The sequence below is a fragment of the Pelodiscus sinensis genome, chromosome 2, assembly GCF_049634645.1.
Source record: "Pelodiscus sinensis isolate JC-2024 chromosome 2, ASM4963464v1, whole genome shotgun sequence".
NCBI classification, from domain to species: Eukaryota; Metazoa; Chordata; order Testudines; family Trionychidae; genus Pelodiscus; species Pelodiscus sinensis.
In genome coordinates, this window is record NC_134712.1 from 211,501,317 (window position 1) to 211,524,630 (window position 23,314).

Consider the following 23,314-nt stretch of genomic DNA (forward strand, 5'->3'; position numbering starts at 1 on the left):
AGGCTTCCATTTAGAGAGATGACACTCCCTGCCACCTTTGGAGATGGCCAACTTCACTGCTTCTCATGGCTGATCAATACCATGTGCAGCCTTCCAGGATGCCTGCTCTCTACACATTTAGGACAAACAGCACATGCAGTTATGCAATGGGTAGGAGAGAGGGTGGCTTATGAGGGAGAAATGAAAGTCACTATAGAAAAGGCAAGGAAATCATCCTGTGAATCCATTTTAGATTGGTTCCTAAATAAACTCTTTGAGAATTGAGTTTCTTTCCTCTTTGCTGAACCCTTCAGGTAAGACATAAAGTAAAGGAGGCCTTCTGACATTAGGTGCTGCTATTTACAGCAACCATAACCAGAAAAAAAAATCTTCTCTTTAAAAAATGAAATGACAAGCATTATACTTTATAGCAAGGGTAAGCAAAATATAAATCTGTGATTCATATATATTTCTAGAAAGTCGTCAAAATCACCACTGGGGAATACTACAATCAGCAACAGATCTGCATTAGAGTTTGGAAAATAGTTCAATTTCAAAACAACAACAAACATTAAGGAATTCCTAGGGCGCCTAAAGTTCAATAAAAAACAAACAGATCCAGACTCCACAACCTTGGTGTTCAAATCCAGAGATGAATGTACAATAATGTCAAAAGTATAAGTCAGTTTTGAAGTTTTGACAATAAACAAAAACCAAAACCCCACAGGTTTTTGAACTAACTCTTTTTAAAATATGAAGAATACCAAATCTTCATCTTCTTTTTTTCTGCCGAAGGGCCTTTTGAAGAACTAGAGTGATAGTAACATCATATGAAAGTTGGGAATACCCAACTGCTCTTTGTCCCTTTGAAAATCTGCCCGTCTCCCACAGTGTTGCCTTTATGTGCTCTATCATTGCTCAGTCCAAATCAGATAATCTTGTCTTTCGCTCCACATAATGGTAAGCTTTTGTTTCCAGTCAGAGTTCTATGATCTTGTGTAGGTCCTAATGAATGGCAAATGCCCTAGATAACTTCAAAAATTAATAGTACTTGGAGTCACTCTCCTGAAAAGGAGGGTCAGAACCACTTCAGTTTCCTTTCCAGCCCAATATAGTGACGAGCACAGGCTATAACAAGGTATATTCCACTGGAGAAATATTTCCCACAGATGAAAACAAATTAAACAACACAGGAAGTTACATACATTAAACTCTAGGGCTATCATGCTGAAAGCTTTAATGCACATAGAAAGGAAATTCACATAAATATTTTAAAGAATTCATTTTTTAGTTCAAATATCTTCAAAAATGAAATTCAATCTCATATCCAACATGTGCAACAGATAGATTTGCTATGTGGAAAAAAAGGTAAATAACTGACAGTGAAGTTCAAAAGTGATCTCTTCCACCAACAGAAGAGAACCAATGAAAGATATTATGTCACCCACCTTGTCTCTCTAATATCCTGGAACCAACATGGCTACAGCAATACTGCAAACAGTGTACATTATCAACATTTCTTAGTTTGCAAGCACTTTGAGTGGTTAAACAGAGTTAGACATTCCCTCCCCTCGACAATCAGTCCTGAAAAATGCAGTACAATACTTTACATTTAATACACAAATCTAGCATTTGTTCCATGGATAAAAATGCTAGGTTCCACTGGTGCCATTTGGTATGGTGCAGTACATCATACCTATCTGACTAGTCACATACATCAAGAGTGACAGAATAAACAGGTATACAATCTCGAATATTAAAATATGGTTTTTTGATGTGTTTTTACTGTACAATGAACACCATGCATTGTTTATTGCAGTATTACCACATTGGTCTTTATTTATCCCGAAGCATTGAGTTTCCTACATACTGGGAATAAGGTAGCATTTGTTTTCTACCTTGGACCCTTTTTTAGATGGACTTAGGTTTTCAGAGGATGGTTCAGTTGAGCTGGTAGATGAAGGAATGTTGCTGGAGGAGTTGGATCCCCTGCCATTCTCTCCATACCATGGGAAGGTTATGCCATGGGGAAGAGAGGAGGATTGCTCTGACACAGATGCATTAGTTGCTGAACTCTCCAGCATCTCTTTAGTGGTCCTGTTTAAAGAAAGGCCCGGACCCGTATTAGATTGTAAAACTAAAAAAACAAACTAATAATAGTTTAAAATAAAAGAATTACAAAAAGAGTACTTATTTCTAAAAACATGGTTGAACCTTAAAATAACTTGTAGGTAATGGCAGGCTGAAAACGTACCATTAAATAAAGGGAGACAAGGGGAGTTTCTGAATTCCAAGTTCTTTATAAGTAATATCAGCATCCTGACATAAATCTTAAAGGCTTTTCTATATTAAGTCTTTTAGGCAACCCTGATCAAATGATCAGCCTACCTTTGTTACAACAAAAATAGAATGAATTGAATGTCGTAAGCAAGGAAAAGCTAACAGTTATAAAACAAACAGCTTAAATTATTACCTCTATTGTGTTAAGTGCTTTATGGACAGCTACACTGTCTGGGCCCTTGCCCCAAAGACTTTACATTCCAGAATCACTGGAACTGCCAGCGACTGAAGCCTATGAATTTTGCTTATAATTTGAGATACCTTTTGAGCAAGATTTATGATAGCCTGTTTCAGTGTTGAATAGTTCTACTGCTTTAAAATTAGAGATGTCAGAAATTTATATTATTTTAATAATCTTAGATAAATAATTGTATTCAATTTTAATAACCGTCTAACTACAACAAATTTTTAGTGGTAACATGATTATTCAATGCCCCCTGGGGATGGGGCCAGCAGCCAGGGCACTTCTGGTTTCACTCCTGGGGAGCCTCCTGCCATCCTGTGCTGCTGCCTCTGATATAGCAGCATCAGAGGCAGCAGTGTAGGGTGGCAGGCAAGAGCCCGTCCATGAGGGGAGCCAGTCTAATAATTGCTTATTCGCATTGGCTGCCCGTACAAACCGGCTCCTGCCTGCTGCCCCGCGCTGTTGTCTCTGATACAGAGGCAGCAGCATAAAGTGGCAGCAGCCCCTGTATGTGGGAGACCCTGAGCTTTCTTTCCTTGTGACCGAGACTGCTCTGTGGGATGCTGGAGCACCCTCTGTTGGGAGCTCAGACCCCACACAGACTGGAGCTGCTGCTGCCCCACCCTGCAGCCTTTGTTTTTAAACCAGCTCCCTGCATGGACTGGATCCCGCCTGCCACCTCACAGTGCTGCCTCTCTACTAGAGGCAGCAGTGAGGGGTGGCAGGCAACTCCTCTGTGTGCTCTTCATTTACAACTTGGACCGGTGGACTGGGACTGAGCCAGCCTGCTGTCCGAGTTTTAAATGCAGAACATGCAGGGGAAGGGAGCTGTTGTAGTTAACCAATCGCTTATTAGTTAAATGGTTATCCAGGTAGTTGCTAACATCCCTATTTAAAATACAGGCATTTAATTCTGCCCCTGGATCTCGCAGCAAAATTCTGTGTTTAGCTGCAGCAGCAGATGCTGGAACCAAGGCTTAAGTGGTTTCTATTACATAGAGGGTTTACGTTTTGGTTCAATGGCAATCAGCACCCTAACTACACAAATTGTTCCAGCGCCCTGTGCATAGTGTAAATCGGGTATTAATAAATTTCCTTTTATCTTTATAGTGACATCAGAGTAGAATGTTAGCCCTCCATCTTTCTTATGCTTTTATCAATATATGGTGGGTATATTCCAAAGGCTGTGACGTTTCAAAAGGCTTGTCTTCTCATGCATACATATAATTTGTATTGGTTACCAGAATAATGCAATCTAGATCAACATGGGCTCATTTGGGTTTCAGAGCAGGCTCGTGGAGAAAAGTATATTTTGTTGTGTGGAGACATTTATTTGCTCTAATGAAATTTGGATGTATTTAAAATGATTATACAGAACCTAGAGCTATATTTCTTTTAAAAATTCAATTTCTTGACATCCCAAAATAATAGCATGCTGTAGTATTTTTAAGAAGGGTAAGTAATGCTTTTCACTTCAAGCTTTCAAATGGATTTACCACCATTTACCTACTAACTCAGTAGCTCAGTGAAGTTGGAAGCACTGCACACATTTTACAGATAGAGAAACTGAGGCACAGAGAACCTGACTACCAAGCAAGCTGGAGGCCGATGAGAACTAAATAGTATCTGAGTGTTATTTATTATTGACCGTACCATATCCAAGTACAGGGCAGTCAGCAAGGAGTGCCAATGGGGTGTCCTCAGTGTTCAATTCAGCAGGTCTTTAGCAGCTAAATCAAACCCTGGAAGATTGATTGCCAGAACTTTAATCCTCTGATAAGTGGAGATGTATGAGATCTGGTCAGAGCCCCCTAGTACTTACTTGCACAGGAGATCTTCAAGCAAAGTTCACTATATGTACTGTGGGAAAGAGGTGTGGTATTGCTAATTCTGGATTTTTGTGTTTGAGTGAACAGAGGGACTGAAGATGTTGCTGTTAAGCAATTAACATCACTCTACATGAGATGATGTGGCCAAATTCTAATCTATAATTTTCCTATGTATCTTCAAATTGTTATGAAGCTGTTCACTTTCTGAAACAAGCTGCTGCTGCGAAAATATATTTAAGGTCTGCTGACCTCTATCCCATCAAAGACTGCTTTTCTGAGTTGGTATCATGAGCTTTTGTGGGCACAACCCTGCCCACGAAAGCTCATGATCCTATCTACATTTTTTTTGTTAGTCTCTAAGGGTATGTCTACACTACCACCCTAGTTAGAACTAGGGTGGTTAATGTAGGCAATCCAAGTTGCAAATGAAGCTCGGGATTTAAATATCCCGGGCTTCATTTGCATCTTGCCGGACGCTGCCATTTTTAAAGCCCCGGTAGTTCGGACTCCGTGCCCGCGGCTACACGCGGCACGGAGTAGGTAGTTCGAATTAGGCTTTCTAATTCGAACTACTGTTACACCACCAATTACACCACCGATTAGAAAGCCTAATTCAAACTACCTACTCCGTGCCATGTGTAGCCGCGGGCACGGAGTCCAAACTACCAGGGCTTTAAAAATGGTAGCGCCTGGCAAGATGCAAATGAAGCCCGGGATATTTAAATCCCGGGCTTCATTTGCAACTTCGATTGCCTACATTAACCACCCTAGTTCGAACTAGGGTGGTAGTGTAGACATACCCTATGATGCTGCAGGATCATTTGTTGTTTTTTAAGTTTTTTTTCAGTTACAGACTAACATGGCTACCCTTCTGAGACTTTCTGTGTTGGGTGATATATGAATCATGCGTTTAGGATAAAGGCCCTCACATATATTTTATAGGGCTGTCAATTAATCACTTAAACCCATACAACTAAAAAATAATCACAATCACAATTAATTGCATCTTTAATCACACTAACAATAGAATTCCAATTGAAATGCATTACATATTTTTGGATATTTTTCTACATTTTCAAATATATTGATTTCTATTAAAGTGGACAGTGCTCACTTTATATTATTATTTTTATTACTAATGCTTGCACTGTAAAATGATAAAATATTTTTAACTCACCTCATACAATAGTGCAATTTGTGTATTGTGAAAGTGTAACTTACAAATGTAGATTGTTTAGTTACATAACTGCACTCAAAACAAAACAATGCAAAACTTTAGAACCTACAAATCTACTCAGTCCTACTTCTTGTTCAGCCAGGGTATGTCTACACTTGCACCCTAGTTCAAACTAGGGATGCAAATGCAGGCATTCGAAATAGTCAATGGAGCCGGGATTTAAATATCCCGCACTTCATTAGCATAATCTTGGCCGCGCACTATTCCAAACGCCAGATGATTCAAAAGTGAAAGTGCACTCCACGCCGCATTCGTTCGAATCAAACTCCTTGGTTCGAACTAATGTTCCTCCCCAAAAAATGACTCCCCAGTCACTAAGGCAATCATATTTGTTTACCTTTACTGGAGATAATGCTTCTTGCTTCTTGTTTACAATGACACCTTGGCAATTTTGTAGCTGACAATGCAAAGTATTTACATTCTAGATGTGTTAAGTATTCATATGCCACTTCATGCTTCAGCCACCATTATATATGGCATGCTTTCATGCTTATTAAAAAAATAATGTTAATTAAATTTGTGACTAAACCCTTTAGGGCAGAGTTGTATGTCTCCTGCTCTGTTTTATCTAATTCTGACATATATTTCATATTATAGCACTCTCAGATAAAGACCTAGCATAAATTGATTGTTTTATGAACACTTCCATTTCAGATCTGACAAAAGGCAAACAATTACCAATGTGCAAAATCAACAAGGAGTCCTGTGGCACTTTATAGACTAACAGATTTATTGGAGCATAAGTTTTCGTGGGTAAAGACCCACTTGATGTGGGTCTTTGCCCACGAAAACTTATGCTCCAATAAATCTGTTAGTCTATAAGGTGCCACAGGACTCCTTGTTGCTTTTGCAGATTTACACTAACACAGCTACTCCTATGATAATTACCAATGTGAGATTTCTAAAGATAGCTACAGCACTTGATTAAAAGATTTAAAAATTAGAAGCACCTTCTAAAATCTGAGAGTGATACACTGTAGAGCATGGTTTGAGAAGTCATAAAGGAGCAAACACTCTGATGCGGAAACTGAACAACCCAAACCATCAAAAGAGAAAATGAACGTTTGGCTGATGGCATCTGACTCAGATAATGAAAATGAACACACATCTGTCCAAACTGCTCAGGATCATTATCATGAACAACCTGTCAGCAGCATGGAATTATGAGTGAAGCATGAAGAGACATATGAATTCATAACACATCTAGCACATAAATACCTTGCAATGCTAGCTGCAACAATGCTATGCAAACACCTGTTCTCACTTACTGTTGACATTGTAAACAAGAAGCGTGCAGCATTATCTCCTGCAAAAATAAACACATTATTTATCTGAGCAATTGGACAAAGAAGTAGTAGTACTGAGTGGACTTGTAGTTTCTAAAATTTTACATTATTTTATATTTGAATGAAGGTTTTTTCGTACCTAATTCTACATTTGTAAGTTCAACTTTCATCATAAATTGCACAACAGTATTTGTATTAGGTGTATTGAAAACTACCTTTCTTTTGTTTTTTACAGAGCAAATATTTGTAATAAAATAAAGTGAGCAGTTTATACTTTGTATTCTGTGTTGTAATTGAAATCAACATATTTGAAAATATCCAAGATATTTAAATAGATTGCTTTATTGTTCCACAGTACAGTTAATCATGAATAATTTTTAATCGCTTGACAGCCCTAATATTTTATATTGGTATGTGTGTGTGAATTCTATAATCTGTCTATGCCATTCTCATCATTGTCAATGGGACAATAGGCAGATCTTGTGCATTATGTGGCTCAATTTATTTTTCTTGTTTGAGTACTTATTATTTTGCTATTTGTTAAAGTATCTTTCCATCTATGTTAGTTTCTCTTTTAAAACAACGAGCCATAACAGAGATTCATGAAAGCCAATAAGAGCAGAATTTGGCCCCATTGGTATTAATGTATTCTAGCACTACACACAGGAAAGATGGACTGTTGCTGCTTTCACTTTGTGGACAGCACAGTTTTGCTAAAGATTTTGGCACGAGATAGATTACATCTTTGTTGTTTTACCCATACCTGGTACAACGGGTCACCCTAAGGACTTCTCTCTCTTTCCATTTCTTGCTCTTGTGGGAACTCCTTCTTGAGGGACGCCTATAACAAGATTAGAGGCCATCAACAAAAATGTTATTTGAAATTTAGCTTTCCACCCCTTCTAATAAAAAACTAGTTTTTAAACAATAAAATGCTTACCCAAGATCCATAAGTTTGCGCTTTATTTTTTCTGCTTGCCCCATAGTAGGGCTGGTTGCTCTTGATGATTGGGTACCTGTGTGATCACCTAGGATATCTTTGTACATGAAAAAATATACATTATTATTTTATCTGATATTAAACAGTTCCTCCAGAACAGTTTGTATGCATGTGCATTTGTACATGCATACATATTATATATCGATTGAAATAGAGGGGGCATAACATTTAATTAGGTGCAACCACAGAAATAACATCTTTTCTTTATGATGAAATATATAAGAAATACCTCAATGAATTACTTTGAAATTTGAGAGAAAGTACTGAAAGAACAAATGGGGAAGGGGACCTATTTTAATTGAGTTTTAATGTAAGAATTTGTACTACAGCAAGCCACACAAAGGGTAATAAGGAAAAATGTAAAAAATGAGTCATTTTTAAACCCTGGGGTCTGTGTAATCTCTATTTTTGCCAAAAGTAAGCTTTTTTTTGGGGGGGGGGGTATACTTTACTGTCAAAGATAGCTGTTGAGTGTCTGTTCTGAAAGACTCCAGCAGCTTCAGAAAACTGGATAATTTTTATGACACGAGTGCCAAGAGATAATAACCTATTTTGTTTTCATGACTTGATTAAAGGAGACACTGTCAACTTGAAATCTAGTCAGTTTGTAAAAGTGAATTAAAAATAGCTTCAATTTCTACACCTGCTCTGAGACCCTTTGGCAATTTCTGCTATTTTACAATTATACTTTCCTCTCTTGATTACTGTTACTGGTTGATAACCCTACAAAAAGCAAAAGAGGAAATAGACAATACAACCTACAACTCCACTGAATTCACTAGATTTACTCCTGGTTTTACTCAGGTAAATCAAGTAAATCAAGCCCTCAGAATTAAGAACAAGCAAGCAAGTATAACTTATCTCCGCATGGTATGGCATGGCATGGCATGGCACGGCACTCTGTTCTCGTCTAGTAGCAGCTAAACCAGCTTGAGATTGATGAGTCTGCTACAGTCTTGGCTAAGAGACATGTGTCTTTTAGCTCATGCAACAGAGACTCGCGCATAAAGATTCCAAGGTTTTGATCCTGGACAATGACAGACTGGGGTCTGCTGACGTTATACAAGCAAGAAACAAAAACTATCACAAGCACGACTTTACCCGCTAAGTTCCCTATCCTGCATGCTCATTCAAAGAGGCTTTTCATAGGTCCATGATGCACTTGCATCAACAGTTTACAGAATCACTAAGACTGGGTGGCCAACCTGTGGCTCCAGAGCCACATGCGGCTCTTCAGAAGTTAATATGAGGCTCCTTGCATAGGTACCAAATCCAGGGCTGGAGCTACAAGTGACAACATTCCATTGGGCCACTTCCTAGCCTCTCCACTGTGCTTGTCACACACATGCTTCCCCACTCCACTGTCTCCACTGAGAAAGAGCTGATCACAGTGGACAGGAGGAAAAGGAAAAGGAGGCACTAACCAGTGGGAGGGATGTACTAAGAGAGGTGGTGGGGAGATGATGTAGGCTGGTGACATTTAACTGTTGCTCTTTGTCAATGTGCATTGGTAAATTCTGGTCCCTTCTCACGTTTAGGTTGGCCACCCCTGCACTAAGTTTGCTGTAGTGCAACAGTTTGGCATTTTTTTATTCATGAAATAAAAGCAACACACTAGTGACCCATGAAATATAATACAGTAGGCCAGTAAATACAAATATATTACATTACACATACTCTAAAAATAAGTTATTTTCAGCAACCATCATGGCTGAAATTCCATAACAATCACTTTCCTCACACCCCAAAAAGTTCCATGCTTCTCCCATCAGCTGTGGATTGAGAGTTGCTTTCCTCACAGTACCCTGCCTGCAAGGCTAGGGGAGGAGACACAGAAAATGGAGGGATGGACAGTACGTGGGGTGCTGGGGAGTCTATCACGTTCACTGGGATTCAGAAAGGCTAGTAGGAGGGACAGAATGGTGGCAGGGACACAGGAGCTAGTTGGGTGATAGCATTGAGCCAACAACTAAATGACAGGGACCCAAGAAGTCCAAGAGCACACGAGGATAAAAGAAGATGGCTGAGTGAGGGGGCAGGGCCACATGGGAACAGGGGAGTGACTGAGTGGGAGTGCAGGGACAAGGATGGATCGGGAGAAGTGATGTCTGAATGAGGGTGCAGACACATACTGAAATGGGTGTGAAGAGGCACATGGGGACAAGCAAATGTGCCTGATTGAATGGGAGAGGTTAATGGTAAACCAGGGTCTGCATGGGGGAGCACTCCCTCCCCTGAAATCCCACACTTCTCCCACACACATCCAACAACCCTCCACTTCACTCCTATAGCTCAGGGGCGGGCAATAATTTTTTGCCGGGGGCTACTTCGGAAATTTTTGAAGTGGCCCCAGGCCACACAGGAAGGGGCGGGGCATCCAACAAAAGGGGCAGGGTATCAAGCGAAAGGGATGGGTCCAAGATATTTCCGGGTTTCCCACCCCCAGACAATCATTGGGGGTGAGAGAGTGCCTTTGCCTCCACCCTACATTCCCCCTGGGTGCCCATGCCCCTGGCGTGGCAGGAGACTTCCCACGCTCTCCTATCCCCAGGCCAATTAGGGCCTGGGGTGCGCACGAAGCCTCCTCCCACCCTGCCAGGAGCATGTGGCGCTTTGAAGCGCCACGCACTGCTCGCAGGATGGGGGCAGAGTGGAGAAAGCTTCATGTACTCCCCTGCCCCCTGGCCGTAATTGGCCTGGGAGCAGGGGAGAAGCAGGGCCTCCGCGGGCCAGATCCATCTGCTTGGTGGGCCGGATCAGGACCGTGGAGGCCCTTTTGCCCACCCCTGCCCTAGCTCCTTTCCAGCAATTATTTCTCTCTCCTCAGTTCTTCCACTACCCCTGAACTCCTCCAAACCATTCCACTGCTTCTGAGGGGTGCAGAAAATATGTTTCTGTACTGTAGTTTAAATGAATTATGACTCAAAGTTCTGTAATAATATGTCAGCAAGGAATCTATTTGTCAAAAAACAAACAAACCACATTTCCTGCATCTTTTTTACTGTTTCTCTTGTTACAAACATATTTGCTAACAGGTATTTTGAAATAAATTACAAAAATAATAGAAACTGGCCTGATTATACTGTTATTTTGAGAAATATAATGTACAGAATTTTAAAATATTGGACATAGAATATTTTGGAGGAGAATTGCTCCCCTCCCACAGGAGTAAGAGGAATAGGTCACAAAGTAATAAAAATACTGCAGTGCATCCTACAACAAAGGCTAATGAGATTGCTATGCAATTTGTATCCATACCAGGATCCACACACATACACAGTGCACAGAAAATAGATTGTCTTTTGTCTTTTTTATGTATTCTTGTCATTTAATAGTTGTAAACTTTTCAGATTTATAGGGAAAAGATTTTGCTGTGCTTCCTTTAGCATTAGGAATTCCCAGATGAGTCCTCTTATTTTATCACTATTATTTAACAGACTAAAATTGAACTGAATGAAGCTATGTGTGCTAGGTTTATGACAGGCAGACAGGAAAGGGACAGAGTGAAAACATCAAAACAATAGCTACAAACAAAGATAAAATCCAGGTTGATATTCAATCCAGCGTTCACTTTGGTTTGAAATCATGTCCTGATTTTGAAATGTTGTTCTATGTGCACAGAAACCCAGTTTGTGCATTATAATATCTATATTCATAATTTAAAGCTGAGAAACAAGCTGTGATAGAGGATTTTTGTACATTTTTCTTTATTATAACAAAGTGCTTTGAGGATCTATTCTGAAGAGAAGACAATGAAAAAAGAACAAGGATAAGAGCAGTATAGAAAAAATTAGGAAGACGAACACCATAAAATTGTGAAACACTTCTATTTTAAAAAAATAAAATATTACTAACAACAACAACAACAACAAAACACCAAGCAAACATGGCTTTGTTGGATTATACATGCTTTGGAGCCAATTCTTTAAACCTTTATTTATTTCCATAGAATCAATGAGACTATTTCAGTGAATTAGGAGCTGAAGATAAGGATTTACACTGGTAATAAATTAATTCTAGATTTTAAAAGCAACAGGTCTTTTGCTGATTTAGAGTATAAAAGAAATAGCTCCTTTTCACTCCATCATATATGTGGAACTTCCCTACCTGCCTCCGTTATCTTGACTTTCAATCTTGATACTTGTTCCTCTTCCAGAAAGATTTCCCCCCAGCAGATACAGTAAAGAACTTGTCACAGTTCTATCCATCTGGCACAATATATTTGGTCAGTGCTTTCTGTGCATAGTGAAAACTTGTCTCGTTCTGAGAAAATTAGATGTTTCAGAACAGACTGCATTGGCAAATTTTAACAAGTTCCCACGTTATCTCTGCCAACGTTACCCATCGTCCTCCCTGATAATAGATTCATGGAGAACTTGCTTTCTGAAGCTGTAAAATGGACAAGCCTTCTGTAGGAGCACAGAAATGAACTGCCTACTTGTGCCATAGCCTGGCCGTCTCTGGCATCATGCAAGAAATATTATAATCTAATTAGTTTGGATATAAGCAGATCAGCTGAAAAGGATTAGAAGGCAGCAATTATCTCCTAATGAATGTGCACAACTGAATCATAACACTGGCACTCTGAGTCAGACCAAGTAACCATGTACCCCAGTAACTGTCTTTCCATGCTTCAGGGGGAATGAATAGAACAGGACAATTATTCATTAGCTATCCTCTGCTGTCCAACAACAGCATCTGGCAGGCAGAGGCTTAGGGACATGCAGAACATGGGGTTGTGTCCCTAACAATCTTGGCTAATAGACACTGACTGTACTTTCCTCAATAAACTTACCTAATATTTTGTAATCAATGTACACTTTTGGCCTTCACATAACCACCTGGCAACAAGTTCCACAGGTTGACTGAGCATTGTATGAAGAAATACTTCCTTTTGTTTTAAACCTCCTGCCTATTAATTTAATTAGGTGGCACCCCTTAGTTCTTGTGCTATGTGAAAGGGCAAACAGCACTTTCTATTCACTTTCTCTGCACCATTCATGATTTTATAGGGTGAATGACAACCTCTCTTAGTCCTCTCTTTTCCAAGTTGAACAGTCTGAGACTTTCTAATCTCTCCTCACACAGAAGCTGTTCCATAATACTTAATTATTTTTGTTGCTTTTTGTACACATTATCCAATTATCTAACCCTTTCCAAATAGTCCCTAACATTGTTAGGTTTTTTGACTGACATTGTACACTGAGTAGATGTGTTCAGAGAACTATTCACAATGATAGATCTCTCTCGAGTGGGAACAGCTCATTTAGACCCCATCATTTTGTATGGAAAGTTGAAATGATATGTTCTTATATGTATTACTTTGTGAACAGCACTGTTCCCAGAACAGATCCTTAGGTGACACTGCTGTGATACTACATTCCATATTCATCTTAATAATATTATGATAATATAATTATGGCACAATTGTGATATGTTAGGTACAAGAAAGGTCATGTAAGATGTTATGGGAAAAAGTTATGATTTGAAGAACATGGTTATCCTATTTGTACACAATATTTTTATATCTGACGTTATGAATATTGATTATGTATCTGTATTTCACATGTAGTCATGCCTGGGTGACACTCACTAGGCAAAATGCTTTGAGTATAGACAGCCAGCTCTGAAGGGTCTATTCAAGGCCATTTGGAAGAATGAAGGCCTTAGGAGAAGCTTTTCCCTCACCATGTGAGCCTTCCTGGGAATGCACCTGACAACATGTAAATAATGGCTACTATGATTCAGCAAGGTATGCAAGGGCATGTGACTAGGCCACATGACATGGAACTTGATCCACATTCCCTATGCCAGCAGCTGCATAGTAGGAAGAGTAGCAGTACAGAACCAGAAAATTGGTCGGTAACCACATCTGCTGTCCCTAGAGCTGGGAGGCTTATATTGCTTTACAAAATGGCCATACTCCCAAAAAGAATCTGAAATAGAGCTAGTTTAAAAAAAATGATAAACACTTTAAACAACCTTTGGAATGTAATCTCTCTCATTATGGTGTAACTGTTCAGAGCTATGACTTTCCAGAATACTTCAGCTTTTCAGAAAAATATTTGAAATGAATATTTTTGCTAAAGGTGTCATGTTCATTAACCAAATATATATATATATATATATATATATATATATATATATATATATATATATATATATATATATATATAGGAGTGATATATTGGTGTGATAAATTATAGGTTTAATCAAAAGCCACTTATCCACACAAAGATGTGCATGCACATACGAGTTCTCTCAGTCTCTAAAACAAACCCAGCTCAACTCACACCACAAACACAAGATAACCTGGGGGCTATGTCTAGACTGGCCCCATAAGACGGAATAGTCATGCAAAGCAGGTAAGTCAGAATAGGGAAATCCGCGGGGGATTTAAATATCCCCCGCGGGATTTAAATAAACATGTCCGCCGCTTTTTTTTCCGGCTTGGGAAAAAGCCGGAAAAAAGCGTCTAGACTGGCGCGATCCTCCGGAATAAAGCCCTTTTCCGGAGGATCTCTTATTCCTATCTGAAAGTAGGAAGAGTTACTAAAGTGCCTGTCAGGATTTCAGTAAAAAAAATACTAAAGATTGATCCTACGCACTAGTCCAGTATACTCAGGGGCTACGTCTAGACTACATCACTTTTTCGTAAAAGGTATGTAAATTAGACGTATCACAATTGCTAATGAAGCGGGGATTTAAATCTCCCCTGCTTCATTAGCATAAAAATGGCTACCACTTTTTTTCCGCACAGAGCTTTGTCGGAAAAAAGCGCCAGTCTAGGCACTGATCTTGCGGAAAATAATATCCTCTATGAAATAAGGGATAAGGGATCTTTCGGAAAAGGCTTTATTTTCCACAAGATCAGGGTCTAGACTGGTGCTTTTTTCCGACAAAGCTCTGTGCGGAAAAAAAATGGCAGCCATTTTTATGCTAATGAAGCAGGGGAGATTTAAATCCCCGCTTCATTAGCAATTGTGATATGTCTAATTTACATCCCTTTTACGAAAAAGGGATGTAGTCTACACATAGCCAGGAAGTAATTAGAGCTGACTGAAACTTTGTGAATTTTGACAAATGTTTGAACTTTTCAAAAATTCCGAATTAAAAAAAATAAACATGTGGGATAAAAATGTCAAAGCATTTCTGTCCCCCACCTCCTTTTCAAGCAGGTCAATGGGAAAAAACGAAAATAATTCTGGTCTCAGCTTAATCTGTGTCTATTTCTCATACCACCAAATGAAGAGAATTAGTATTTTCTGACTTCAAGGTGTCTAAAAGAGGTTTTGTGGACAGTGTCCATTCGAGATTTAATTGCTAATGAAACAAGAAAAGTGCCCCACATAAATGTACGTGAGCAAAGTGATGCATTGACTCATTTGTAAAAAATAATTATACCTTCATCTTGTAAAACATTCCTGTTCGTTGGGTGATGCAAGGGAGATGTTTCAGAACTGTGACCGGATTTTGAAGGAGAGGAAAGTGGAGTGTCTCCCCGAGCATAATGGGAAAGCACACCTCCTTTGTGGTGCTGTCCTCCTTCTTGGTTTTCAGCTACGTTGTCAAATGAGAAGGTTGCACTGCTAGCCATTGGGGAGAGGGAGGAAGCACCAGAATCTGATGCTGGTGAGGATGCTCTCATACATATGGGCAGAGGTGGTTTTGAAATGTGCATGGGATTACTGTAACTGTCTGAAGGCTGTGGGTATAAGAGATTATAAAGCAAGTTATGCCATTTAGCAACCAATCAGAGAAACATTTTTTTTGAACATGCAATCCTTTCATTTAATAACAGGTTTTAGCACCTTTATATTTTAAAACAATGTTCTAAGTCACACTGTTACCTTTTATATCACACACAGCTGTTCCGTACTAACAATTTTCTTATAGGTTCTAGAGTCAGGATCAGCTAAAGAGCAGATATTATCTGTCATTCACAAAGAGAAATAAACAAATGCAAGATTCAGGTTCACTTCTCCTCCCACGTAAATTAAATGACCTGCTCTGCATGGTGCTCTCTGTTAGTTCGAATGAGGAAAACAATGAAATGACCTACATAACAATAGCATAACACATGTAAGTAAGACAGAAATCTTGCTGTTCCCATGAGAAAAACAGATGTGCTGCCTCCAAGGTGACAGGACTTGCACACTGTTCAGACTATTATCCAGAGTATGTTGGCCATAGATGAATACAACTACCTGCACTAAAATGAAGAGACGAAGATACAGGATGAAACAAATTACCAGGGTAATCTAGCACATCATCCTATGAATACAAGAAAAAGAAGACCTCTCACCTTTCGTTCAAGGCTGTCCTCTCCATCAGTTGAACTGATACTGTCATAGAGTCTTGTTCTAGTAGGTCTCTGCCGTTTGTTCCTTACTGAAAGTTGGGCTCGAGTTTTCAGTGCTTTTGAGTCCAGCCTTTCTGTTTCTGGGACCGCCTCATTGAAATCTATGAAAACAGGATTCAGAACTATTTAATAACAACATTCTTTGGATAAAATAAGCAATGTAACTGTCATCAGAATATGCAGAGGCCTGATTTGCAAATGCATGTTCAAAAGTGCACGTATCTTAGCATGCCTTATTTGCACATGCAATCACTGAAAGTGGTGTATAAATTTGTGATATGCCTGTACAAAAACAAATAGCAAATCTACAAATGCAATTTCTGTAACTGTGCACAGAAATTAAGCAAAGTTGCACAAATTGAAAAATTAGACCCAGTAAATCAGAGAAATATTTTGTAAGATCATAACATAATAATCATAACACAATACATCTCATGCTGCCAAATACATAAGTGATACGTAAAATAGTGTAAATCAGACCTATTTAGACACCTTCATGCCCACTCTATCCACATGCAAGGAAAGTCATTACAAAGAGTGTATTGTAATTTACATAACGAAGAACACAAGAAAGGTGTACATTAATCTTCACCCATTTTTAATATACACCTTCTTCTAGCTCCTTCATAAATAATTTACATCAATTTAGATTCACTGAGCCAAATTACCCACCCTGGCCTGGTCCTTTTTTGGCCACCTGAGCAATGCAAAGGGGCTAGAATCTAGCCACAGCTCATTCATTAACAATTTCTATGGCAGAGGGCAATTTTCAACTGGCGTAAGAGCTTTGCTCACGCCAGCCACCTAAAGATATAGAGGAAAAGGATAAGGGCAGGGAGAAACAGTTTGCATCTTTTCTTGGCTATTCCAGCTCATAGATTGCACAAGATCATTGCTATTAGGGACCATTTCCCATTGATGCAAGCTATAACAGCTCTTAGATTACTCTAAATTCCATCTGGGCCAGTGCAGATTAAGAATCAGAAATCCATAACAGATTTTGTCCTGTGCCAAGTTGATCTTGACTCAGGAAAGAAGCTGGTCCCTCATGCATGGATGTAAACAGACTAAGGGTATCTGAGCATAAATGATGTCTCAAATGAGTGTAAATGAGTCTAACCTCCACGTAAGTTTTGAATTTGACCCTTATGTTTAAGAGAAGCTCTAAGAAGACACTTCTTCATGTTGTAAGCTTTTTTAGCAATTCGACTAATTATGTGTATGTATACACAGTGTACACAGTATATCTATATCCGATCAGACTGTTTTTAAATTCCTGCTTGTATGCAATAGAATTCTAGAGTTGCAATTTATAACTCAAATCAATAAAAGGAGGTGATGTGATGGAGTAATCCTTATGCTTCTCTGGAGACTGAAAGAGTTTGGTTTCCAGGTTTATGTCTGCCAGTACAACCATGCATCCTCATCCCCTCTGTGAAAAAAAACATCTTCTTAATTGGCAATTACCAACCTCTGCCCCCTTTTTAATTCCACCTCTCATCATCTCACTGGGTTTTCCCCTGGATTATTCAGAACTATTTCAAACATCTGAAGCGTTCTTTAAAAACCAAAACAAAAAACCACCACCACCTTAGAACTGAAAGTTCCTAGCCACAAAGTGGATTTAGGGTTACTGTAATACAAAGACATTGTCACCTTCACATAACCATGTGTTATAAGTTACCATGCTCTCCTCAAATTACCTTTCTGTGCATTCTTCATCTTGATAATCCTTTCAGCACAACTATCTTAGCCACTTACAGGAGCTGACTGTTTCTGACCTTTCCCACAGCTGAATGAATTCACAAGGTCATCAAATCAGAGAATGTGACAGCTTTGTAGGAACACCAAAAAAAGTTTGAAATTATATTTCCATGCAAGAAAATGTCAAAGGCATGTCCTGAGCCTTGTCATGACAGCGCAAATAGAATGAAATTAACTAAATAGAGGAGGGCCTCTGAAAGGCCTTCTGACCTTGGAAGCATTGCTTTGGCATCATAGCATAGGGGCATAGATGGAATGAAAATTCAGGTGTACCCATATGTGAGATGAAGGGGCATTTTGTGCCCATCCTGAAAAACTGACAAAGCAGTCATTGAAGGCGGACCATCAGAATGACTGCTGACCAAGTGGCCAACTGCAGAGAGGAATAGCTACCACAGAGGGCCGAATGCAGGCTGGAGAGAGAAACTCTACCACCCAACCCCAAGTTTGCATAGCCAAGTTGGGAAACTTCCAAATTTGACCTGCTTATAAAGACAGACAATAACCACAGCATTCATAACACAGTAATTAAATGTATGTTTCTTGTACAACCAGGTGAAAACTCTGGCTGGGATAAACTGGCTCCTGTTGCAACCACTAGCAGAGATCAGCGTAGGCCAAGCTATGTAATTCTCTGAAACACAAATATTTTATATACACACAATTCAGTTTTTATTGTGGAAAAAAGAAAACTGAACTATTCAAGTCTTGTGTGTGTACACATGCATATAACATAGTGACACTTGATGATCACCTGTTCTGTTCATTCTCTATGAAGCACCTGGCATTGGGCACTTTTGGAAAGCGGAATACAAGACTAGATGGACCATTTGGTCTGACCCAGTATGACCTTTCTCATGATGAATCATGAGGTTCTTAACTAATTTTTTCTATTCAGCCACTTTTCCACTGAGATTGAAAACAGTTTCCAATTGATAAAGGACATCACAATATGAGTTGCAGCGAATTGCCTCAAAGCTTTTTAATGGGGTTTCAGACCCCCTATGCTACAGTACACTAATCTTTGGAAATAACAAAGTTATCAAGTGATCTTAAGTAGATTATCACCGCCACATTTTCTTATGCTTATTTGACCAGGTGGGAGAGATGTTATTTCTATCCCACAGAGATGGGTAAAAAGCAATCTTTAGCACCAAGTTACACTGAAGCTGAACCTTGTAGAGAGAGTAAATGGAGCTGAACTGTTCTGCTGCTCCCAATGAGAAGTTAAGAGAAAGAACAGTTACTTACCTCGTAACTGTGATTCTTTGAGATGTGTTGCTCATGTTCATTCCAATATAGGTATGTGCATGCAGCGTGCACGTGTCGTCAGAAGTTTTTCCCTCAGCAGTACCCTTAGGGCCAGCAGGGAGCCCCCTGGAGTGGTGCCGGTATACCAGCCCATATATACCCCTGCTGCCCCCTCACCGCCTTCTTACCAGCATACTCCAGATAAAGGGCAGTGGGCAGGGATTTGGAATGGACATGAGCAACACATCTCGAAGAATTACAGTTATGAGGTAAGTAACCGTTCTTCTTTGAGTGATTGCTCATGTGCATTCCAATATAGGTGACTCCAAAGCAAAACCTAAGGAGGTGGACGCCCTACCCAAGGCAGCGTCCCCTCTGGCCTGATGCCACAGTGCATAGTGGTTGGCAAACGTATGGCCAGAGGACCATTTGGCGGCTTTGCAGATGTCCAGGATAGGAAGTTGCACTACGAAAGCGGTGGAGGCGGCCACTGCCCTCATGGAGTGCACTCTAAGAGGTGGAGCTGAAACGCCCACTAGGGTGTAGCACTCCCTGTGGCAGGTGGTTATCCAAGAGGCTATCCGCTGGGTGGACACGGGTGGGCCCCTCATGTGCTCTGCGATAGCTACAAAAAGTTGTGACAACTTCCGGAATGGTTTGGTCCTGTCTAAATAAAAGGCTAGCGCCCTACGTACGTCTAGAGTGTATAAAGGCTGCTTTTTCCCAGATGCGTGCGGTTTAGGGTAAAAAACCAGCAGGAAGATGTCCTGGGAGGTGTGGAAGGAAAGCCGGGTGAGGGTGGAGCCGAACCTTATCTTTAAAACATACCATGTAGGGGGATCTGATATGAGTGCCCTAAGCTCAGATACCCACCTGGTGGAAGTGATCAGGAGAGCCACCTTATAAGATAGGTGGAAGTGGGAGCACGTCGCTAACGGTTTGAACGGGGGCTCCATAAGTTTGGAGAGAACCAAGTTTAGGTCCCACTGGGGAACAGGCTGGCAGATGTGGGGATAGAGCCTGTCCAGCCCTTTCAGGAACCTGTTGACTACTGGATTGGCAAATAGGGTTTTCACCCCTTTCCCTGGGTGGAAGGCCAAGATGACCACCAGGTAAACCTTGATGGAGGAGAAAGAAAGATGCTGGAGCCTAAGGTCCAACAGGTAATCTAAGATCAGGGGAATTGGAACCCACCTTGGGTGCACCCCCTTCTGGGAAGCCCAACAGCAGAACCACTTCCATTTAGCCAGATACATGGCCCTGGTAGAGGGTTTTCTGCTCCCCAGGAGGACCTCCTGAACCTGTCCAGAGCACTGGAGCTCCTTTGCCATTAACCACGGAGCTTCCATGCTGTCAGAGCCTGCCCAAGTCCTGGGATATCAGGTCCGGGACCAGTGGAAGGGATATGGGCCTCTCGCAGGAGAGGCTGAGGAGGATCGAGAACCAATGTTGCCTGGGCCATGCCGGGGTGATTAGAATCAGGGATGTCCTGAACTCCTGCACTTTCAGGAGGACCTTATGAACTAGTGGAAAAGGCGGGAAGGCGTACAACAGGCCTCGTGGGCAGGGGAAGAAGGGAGCATCCCCTAAGGAACTCTGTCCCTGACCCATAAGGGAGCAGAAACGCGGGCACTTCTTGTTCTGCCCCATGGTGAACAGGTCCAGGTGGGGAGAGCCCCATTCGTGGAAGATGGAATGGGCTACATCCCAGCGCAAGGACCACTCATGACCTACAACCAATCTGCTCAGCCTGTCCGCCAGAATGTTTTGGGAGCCTGGAAGATAGGAGGCCATCGAGTGGATGTCCGCAGAGGTCCCACAGGTGGATCGCCTCCAAGCACAGGCGAGGGGAATGGGCCCCACCCTGTTTGTTTATGTACGTCACCATTGTCATGTTGTCCGACAGAACAAGGATGGACTTGCCCCTCAGGTGGGGAAGGAAAACCATACAAGCCAATCGGATTGCCCAGAGTGCCCTGACATTGATACGCAGGGAGGTTTCGTCCGCAGACCACATATCTTGTGTGTGGAGGTCTCCTAGGTGAGCTCTCCAGATCGTGTTTGACACGTCCGTGACCAGTCGGATGGATGGCACTGGTCTGGAGAATGGAACCCCTGGTGAGTCCACCATTCCAATCAAGGAGGATGGGGGCAGGGACTGTCAGCACCCTGTCCCAAGAGTGGACGACCGGGTTGTGGACTCACAATAGCCGCATCTGTAGCGGGGACACGCGCAGTCTGGTGTGATGCACTACATAAGTGCAGGTGGCCATGAGGCCCAGTAGACACATGCAAGTCTGGGTGGTGGTCACTGGCAAGTTCTGGAGCGCCCTGATCACCATCTGTATCATGAGAAACCGGGAGCTGGGCAGAAAGGCTCTTTGTGCCAGGAAATCTAGGGTGACGCCCACAAACTCTATTATCTGGGTAGGAGTCAGGGTCGATTTGTCCAGATTCAACAGAAGGCCTAAGTCTTGGAAGAGTTTGCGGGCTGTGGTGATGTGGGCTCTCGCCTGAGTCTCTGACTCCCCCCTCAGAAGCCAATCATCTAGGTAGGGGAAAACCTGGACACCCCCTTTTCTGAGCTCGGCAGCCACCACTGCCATGCATTTGGTGAAGACCCGAGGGGCCATAGAAATACCAACGGAGAGGGCCGCGAATTGGTAATGGTCCGGGCCCACGTTAAACCGTAGGAACCTTCGATGACGGGAAGTAATTGAAATGTGAAAGTAAGCATCTTTTAAGTCGAGGGCAGTGTACCAGTCTCTGGGGGCTAAAGAAGGGATAATGGACGCCAGGGTCACCATTTTGAATTTTGTCTTGATGATGAAGGAATTTTGAGCTCTGAGATCCAGAATGGATCAAAGGCCCCCTTCCACCTTTGGAACCAGAAAGTAATGGGAATATAATCCCCTGTTCCAAAACTCAGGGGGAACGCATTCCACCTCCCCTAGCATGAGGAGATTATTTACTTCCTCCTGTAGCAGAGGCTCATGAGAGGGGTCCCTGAAAAGGGATGGGGTAGTGGGTTGGGAAGGAGGGGGCTAGTGGAAAGAGATTACATAACTCCTTTTCCACTATCTCCAGCACCTATCGGTCCAATGTAAGAGACCGCCAGGCCTGGAGGAAATGGGATAAACGGTCCCAGAAAAGTAGAGAGAAGACTGGTAAGATGCCCTCAAGGGTCCCAGCAAAACCCCTGATGGGGCCCCGGGGGCTTGTTAGGGGGCCCCTGGTTATTGTTGGGGGCTGGGCACAGCCAGTGCCTGTCGTTCCTGCCGTTGCCACTCCTGCTCCTATGGCGGACGAAGATGGGACATGGGCCTTGGGGAGGCACTCTAGGAACATTCCTATTTGAGGCCTCTGGGTAACTGGAGTGTGCAGACCCAAGGATTTTAATGTCACCATGAAGCCTCTGGTCGGCCTGCTCCGAAAAGAGCAAGGGGCCCACGAATGGGAGGTCTGGAATGGTGTTTTGGAGCTCCAGCGGCACCCCAGAACCCTGGAGCCATGAACTACGGCACAAAACCACCCCAGTGGCCATCACTCGAGCTGCTGCATCCTCCACATCGAGAGTCGCTTGGAGAGTTGCTCTGGAGATTGCTCTCCCCTCTTCATGAAGAGCCTTGTACTCTGAGCGGGAGTCCCTAGGGAGCAAGTCCGTAAACTTGTCCATGTACACCCAGGTGTTGTATGCGTAACGGGACAAAAGGACTTGCTGGTTGGCAATGCGATATTGGATGCCCCCAGACACATAGCCTTCTGTCCCAGCAAGTCAGACTTTTTGGCCTCCCTATTCTTAGGGGTGGCAGCAAGCTGCCCTTGACTCTCCTTTTGATTAACAGCTTGCACCACCAACGAGCCTGGGGGAGGGTGAGAGCAGAGGTGTTTGTTACCCTCTTGGGGGACAAAGTACCTCCTTTCTGCATGCTTATCCATTGGAGGAATGGAGGTGGGGGTTTGGCACAAGGCTTTGGAGATTTTGGCCACTGTTCTGTTGACCGGTAGAGCCACTGTAGAGGGGGTATCAGCATGCAGAATGTCAACAGTAGGATCCGAGTGATCAGAAACCTTCACCGCTT

At 41.8% G+C, this 23,314-nt stretch overlaps 1 protein-coding gene across 8 annotated transcripts in view; it reads right to left on the reverse strand.

Moving 5' to 3' along the window:
- The window catches only part of PPP1R9A (protein phosphatase 1 regulatory subunit 9A), a 265,453-nt gene that overhangs the window by 12,282 nt on the left and 229,857 nt on the right, over positions 1-23,314 (reverse strand). For 5 of the 8 annotated variants that reach the window (XM_075922340.1, XM_075922338.1, XM_075922342.1 and 2 more), the window contains 5 exons: positions 16,161-16,318; positions 15,260-15,560; positions 7,796-7,892; positions 7,619-7,696; positions 1,878-2,076 (listed from right to left, as the gene is read on the reverse strand). In XM_075922340.1, the coding sequence (XP_075778455.1) occupies positions 1,878-2,076; positions 7,619-7,696; positions 7,796-7,892; positions 15,260-15,560; positions 16,161-16,318 (833 nt within the window). The remainder of the gene's footprint in view (positions 1-1,877; positions 2,077-7,618; positions 7,697-7,795; positions 7,893-15,259; positions 15,561-16,160; positions 16,319-23,314) is intronic. The other 3 variants (XM_075922344.1, XM_075922343.1, XR_012902046.1) reach the window with 2 other exon arrangements.